The 6,398-nt window shown below is 41.5% G+C and overlaps 1 protein-coding gene across 1 annotated transcript in view; it reads right to left on the reverse strand.

The window, feature by feature from the left end:
* LOC103459540 (solute carrier organic anion transporter family member 1C1-like) overlaps nt 1-5,493 on the reverse strand; it is an 18,013-nt gene extending 12,520 nt beyond the window's left edge. The window contains exons 1-8 of the mRNA XM_008401185.2: nt 5,308-5,493; nt 4,866-4,975; nt 3,578-3,719; nt 3,359-3,491; nt 2,793-2,917; nt 2,549-2,695; nt 2,237-2,335; nt 1,823-1,953 (exon numbers count right to left, since the gene is read on the reverse strand). Coding sequence (XP_008399407.1) covers nt 1,823-1,953; nt 2,237-2,335; nt 2,549-2,695; nt 2,793-2,917; nt 3,359-3,491; nt 3,578-3,719; nt 4,866-4,916 — 828 coding nt within the window. The 5' untranslated portion in view covers nt 4,917-4,975; nt 5,308-5,493. The remainder of the gene's footprint in view (nt 1-1,822; nt 1,954-2,236; nt 2,336-2,548; nt 2,696-2,792; nt 2,918-3,358; nt 3,492-3,577; nt 3,720-4,865; nt 4,976-5,307) is intronic.
* Nucleotides 5,494-6,398: the final 905 nt, after the last annotated feature.

The following is a 6,398-nucleotide window of genomic DNA, read 5'->3' on the forward strand; positions in this document are numbered from 1 at the left end:
TATTTAATAGTTTAAAAGTGTGAGGAAGTATATTACTCTGCACTGTGGACACAATAAAATTAAACATGTTGGTCAACAAAAAGGTGTGTAAAAACAATATAATATTTAAAGGTGATTTTATTTATATTTGAATAATGGCAAACATCTCAATTTATAATTAAAATACTTTGTTGTAAATATTTAAATATTTGGGACATTTTACCAAAAATAATTGTAAGCAAAACACGGGGACATGGAATCTTGCCGCAAAAAAAGAATGACCCAGGAACAACCAAAGGAAACAGGTAAACAGTTTAATTTTTAGTTTAGTTAGTTTAGTGTTTTTTTCCTGTTCAACACTTGGAGATTAAGGAAAGTTGGTTGCAATCTACAGCTTTGCCACAAGATGGCTCCAGATGGTTACACAGGTTTTTTCCCCTCTCTGCTGAATTTATATGGTTTTCCCTATTGAAAGCAGTCTATAATTGTTTAAAATACTGTCTTCAAGCAGCTGTTCAATTTTTCCTCAGCAACTTAGCTAAACAACCTCAGTCAGATTGGATGAAAACCATCTGTGAACATCATTTTTCAAACTTGAACATTGAAATTTGACGAGGTCACATTAACGAATGAATTTACTATCATTTAACCCCTTAAGTGTCAGTACCAAAAACACCTGAAAAGATATACCCAAATTAAATAAGCTGCTGTTCTTGAATAATTTTGGAGTACATGCAAAAGATTGGTCTCTTTATAAAGATGACAAGCTAATTTTTTTATTTTTTCAGTCAAAAATACTTTAACTGTAAGTAGTTTGTAGCTACTAGATTTGTAACACAAAAGAAATTGAAAAAATTTGCTTCCCTCAGATTTTTCATTTTTATTTCTATGTAGATAGACATTAAGTTCCTCCCAGTGGCTCCTCAGCTCCTCCCAGTGGCTCCTCAGCTCCTCCCAGTGGCTCCTCGGCTCCTCCCAGTGGATCCTCAGCTCCTCCCAGTGGCTCCTCGGATCCTCCCAGTGGCTCCTCAGCTCCTCCCAGGGGCTCCTCAGCTCCTCCTCATGCTCCTCCGAGTCCTCACCTCCTCGTTCTCCTCCCGAGTCCTCACCTCCTCGTTCTCCTCCCGAGTCCTCACCTCCTCGTGCTCCTCCCGGGTCCTCGCCTCCTCGTGCTCCTCCCGGGTCCTCGCCTCCTCGTGCTCCACCCGTGTCCTCGCCTCCTCGTGCTCCTCCCGAGTCCTCGCCTCCTCGTGCTCCTCCCGGGTCCTCGCCTCCTCGTGCTCCTCCCGTGTCCTCGCCTCCTCGTGCTCTTCCCGAGTCCTCGCCTCCTCGTGCTCCTCCTGGGTCCTCGCCTCCTCGTGCTCCTCCCGAGTCCTCGCCTCCTCGTGCTCTTTCCGAGTCCTCGCCTCCTCGTGCTCCTCCAGAGTCCTTGCCTCCTCATGCTCCTCCCGAGTCCCCGCTTCCTTGTGACTCTTTCAAGCCCTGTGCCGGCCCCTCTGAACTCTCGACTGGTAAATTGAGAGCTTCGCTTGTTGACTCAGCTCTGTCTTCACTGCCACCAGACTCTCTTCACCACAACGGACTGGTACAGCGCTCGCTTCACTGCAGACGCTGCGCCAATCCGCCAGTCAATCTCCCGCTTCCTTCTTCCCTTATTTGTGAACAAGGCCATGGTCCGGCTCAAGACCATGGCCTCAGATTTGGAGGCACTGATCCTCATCCTGGCCGCTTCAGTCCAACTCTCACTGGAAACGAGCCCGACTTCCCTGCTGAGGATGTAGAGCTGGTCCAGTGTTCCATTACCAGGATGANTACTTTTTTTGCCATCTTCTTCCTCCTCCCCCTCTTTCGGCAAAGACTTGGGCAGGAAAAAGAAGGGGATGCTCGACAGCAGAATCACTGTGCCAGTCAAGATGAAGCCCAGCCACCAGGCTCCCACCCAGCGAGAGTCCTTGTAGTTGATGGTGATGCTGTCTAGGGAAAAGGGAGAAGGATGATTTTTGGGGTTATAAAGTCTTTTTTTTATGTTGTGTTCCTTTTTGTCTAATGAATTTCCAAATTCCCAGACAAAATCTGAATAAATGGAGCAATCCTATGGATGTAAATTCTTTCTTGGGAAGTTGTAGGTTTCTTTAAAACTCTAGTCTTGAAAACCAAAATGGTTGCCATTAAAAACATCGTATTAACAGGATATGAATTAGTTGTTCTCCACTGAAACATTTTGGTACTAAATAATGATTTACCAGATGTCTCATACCTAAATCGACAAATCCAATGTCCACGTAGGTCTTGGCAAGGAAGGACCCCAGCATGAACCCGAACATAGGACCTAATATTCCTGTTGTATGAATACAGGCTAGCACAGAAGAAGAGAAAAGGGGAGAGGGTGTTATGGATTACCTCCTATGCTTAAGCACAGATGACATTCAAATAGAAATTCTTACATAAAGTGATCAAAAATAAAGATGGCTGATAAGAAGCTGAGCGTTGACTAGATGTACTAAAACATATACCGATCCTATGCAAAGTGCTAAGCCAAGGCATCCTGTAACTAATAACAACAACAAACCCAAATAGAAAGGAGTGTTCTCGTGTTTGGAAAAGTCATCCAGATAGGATATTCCCAAAGGCATGATCGGAGTCTCTCCAATTCCACGCAGCATGTTTCCCAGGAAAACGTAGATCCACATGGAAGAGCCGACTGCCTTTTCACAAGCTGGGGAGTAGACGACTGGCGATTAAACTCTTTCTGGCAGATTTAGGATCAACGCTAAAGTGCATGGAGGTGAATTTCAAAACAAACTACCATCTACCTTTCATGGCTTCTACATCGGGGATTTCATTCTTCTCATTCAGGCTGTGGTTAGACAAACATGGCAGGATGTTTTCAGTGCTGTTGACCTGAGTGTTGTGGGACATACTGGTCTCATATTTATACCTAGAAAAAATAACAATAATGTCAGGTATTCTGTACAAGATTTGAAAATATATGAATACTCCTTTTCTTTTTTGTTGTAATATTTAAGTCGATTAGCTAATTTAAACACTTGCTCTGCTGATGAGTTGTCAGAGAGATGGTATGTGAGTCGCCTTTTTTTTTTTAAAATAAACTGAAACACACTGAATTCCACAGCACGTCTAAATGTTAAGATTGTCAAACTCAAGCTAGCATAACTGAGCTACTTTCTTCTGCCTTGCTATATTTTTAAAATTGTGACGTCACGGTGCAACGTGTCTGTAAGCAACTTATATCACTGATTGTACTTATAAAAGTGCTTTATTACTTTAAAATATAATTCTATTCTTTGACAAGCTATTTGTGAAACATACAGATTATCTTTGAAAAGATGTAAGCAGAGTAAATGAGTTTTATACTAACAGGCCCTGTAGGAAGTGCGGCAGTGCAACAATGAAGGATCCGGTGGCCATGACCAAGCAGCCGATACCAATCAGCCTGGGACGATGGAGCTTTGCACCAAAGTAGCTCACAAAGGCGATTACCAGCAAGTTTCCTGTGAAGAAAAATAAATGCAGAAAACCATTAATTAAAGGAGTAGCTCCAGTATTTTAGAATCCAGAACATCTTAACTTCACAAACCCATTTCAAAGCTGCCATCTATGACCCCAATCAGAGAGCTGGGGATGTCGAAGCGTCTCTCGATCTGGGTGATGGAGCTCTTCATGTAGGAGCCACCAAAAGCTTTGGCAAAGTACACAAATGCCAAAGAGACAAGGAACAGCTGCAAAATAATATAAAAAGTTGCTAAGCTATGTTGCCTTTAAACACACTGGACAATCTCAGACGACGCACAACAATTAGTTCACGTCTAAAATCCAAAATGCACCGAGTGTCTTTAACTCCAGATTAAAATCCCACCTGTTTAGAGTTCCATTTGAAATATTATAGATGAAATGCCAATCAACATTTTGATGTGCAACAACGGCACTTCCATGATGTAAACCACCTTTAACTGCCTTCTGACTGAAATGTGCTATACAAATAGACTTGGATCGATTGATTGAATATAGAAGGACAAATCTCAATAAATCTGACACATCTTCAAAGAACTCCAGCAACTCTTCAGTACCAATAGAAAGCAGTACAAAGCCTTTTCTTTATGTGACTGAAGGTGGTGAGTGTACATTACTTGAAAACACGAAGTTTGTAACACCTGTAGTGTAAGAAAAGGATTTCATGCTAGATCACTCTGTAATATACAGAAAAATTCCTGCTTGTTTTCACTTAACCCCAAACCAAATGTGCTGATTCAGCCTAAGGCAATTTGATGATGTAAGAGGAGGAGATTTATGATTTGTTTACAAAACTATCTCGGTTTTTTTTTTTTTTTTTTTTTATTAGCTCAGACCATGGCCTCAATTTGCTTTAGTCCTGGCACCAAGAATAATTTATGAAGATTTACAGAAAAATTTGAGATGATTATTTAACTTTTAACATGCCGGTGAAGGTTGGGTAAGCTTTTACCGGCAACCACAGCAAATTGGTTTTCCAAAAGGAAATCAAATCGTTTTCCTTTGGAAAATAATGTCCAACATTTTAGGCCAGACTATTATTACTTCCGTTGCAATATACTGTGTACACACAAATTAGCACATGTCATGCACTCTAATAACATTTTGATAAATACTAATTACTCTTTGGTACAAATGAAAATCACCACTGTAGTACAGTACAAATCTTAAAAATCAGCCCTTTGTTTCTTACAAAAACATGCATTTTATAAGTTGCACTAGGATAAATATAATGCATTACTAAATTGCAGGTCAAGTATTCTTTCATAGGCCTTGGATTTGGTGAAGTCTTGACCTTTTCGCAACTCTAAAGTCCGACATGTGGTAATACAGGCAAAAGGTAGAACTCCACTGACCTTGAGCTTGGAGCAACAGGCCTCGCGTGTTTTTTTGGACTCCACGCTCATGATGCTGTTTCCTGTTCAACTTGAGAGAGAAAAGGAGGAACAAAACAATCCCAACAGCCCTGCAAAGTTAGAAGTACAAAATGTTAACTGAAAGCAAGCTTTTGCTAATTTGATTATTTTGTTTAACAGACATAAAACAATTTTATTCTCTCACTCTGTAGGCATTAAAGAAAATGTTGAAACTTTTTTTTTTTTAAGGACAAAAACACCTTAATAAGTTGAACTTTTCTTTCACCCAATGTCACTGACATTGTCTTAACAATTTCTTTTGAAACCTTTATGTTTTTGACTATCGTTGCAGCTAAACCTAGACTGAGCTTCACATCCCAATGAAGAGATAGAGGGGAAAAAAAGATGAAAAATTAAAAAATAAACTGTTGGGAGTATTTACCTGAAGGAGTGACGTCCCAGTATGAAGGATCCCAGCTTGATGGCTTGTCCTAACTGGCAGGAATCAGTGTTTAAAGCCCAACTCTTATCTCCAAATTATAAAATCACATGTAATCAGTAACTCGGGCGCTCATGTTGGTCTTGTTGATCATGTCAACAAAAAGCCACCCAGTCATCATGCAACGCTGACACGAGCCTCACGACTCAAACAGAACTGCGACTGAGCGGCTCGTCCAATCCTGGCCCGAGCAGCAGGCGAAGGGTTCAGAGGTTCTCCGAGTACAAACACAAGCAGACGGTCACAGCTGTGCACATCCTTCTCCGTGAAACATCACAGGCCTCCCAAGTAGCCATCCTTTTGAACGCACAACAAACAGCCGGCAGCAGCGAGCGTGCCGCTGAGTTGGCCAAGGTTTTATTGTGTGTTTGCGTGTTTCGGAGAGGAAGGCTGGACAGTGGAGCTGCCAGCTGATCTGAAGAATGGTTAAAAACAGCTTAAAAACAGGTTTGAATGTCAGCTGTCACGGTTTTACTCGGGACACTATAGGAGAAAGTGGTTCGAGTTGTGCAGAAACACAAACGTGCAATGCAAGCCCGTGATTACAGCGACGCTGGATGAAATGCGGTAACTAAAAATAAACACGGAAAACGTGAATGTGAAGATCTACTGTTCTGTTTGCGGTCCGCAGATTAGTGTTGAGAGGAGGTGTCGGTCATTAATGTGCAGCTTGAACTTTGAACTCCTCTACAGGTTAGAGCCTTAACTCTGCCGAGTTTAAATAAAATAATCCAAACTTTTTGAAGTCAAGTTCATCAGCAACAAGGCACTTCAACGTGTTTTACATCACAAAAACATCACACAGTCATCATGAAACATGCAATAAATATGTCTTTTTTGTCAGAATGCCATTACGTCACACTTCCAAGATTTTTTTTATTTTTCCCCAAAAAAATTACCACAGTTATTTCCAAAATATGTGCTAGACCAGTGTTGTTCTTTTTTGGGCCAGCGCCCCCCCAGCCTTTATCCAGGTCCCTCACCGCCCCCCACCAAAGAATTTGCAGGCTACTTTGCACTGACTATTATTTTAT

This window comes from Poecilia reticulata, linkage group LG23 (assembly GCF_000633615.1).
Source record: "Poecilia reticulata strain Guanapo linkage group LG23, Guppy_female_1.0+MT, whole genome shotgun sequence".
NCBI lineage: Eukaryota > Metazoa > Chordata > Actinopteri > Cyprinodontiformes > Poeciliidae > Poecilia > Poecilia reticulata.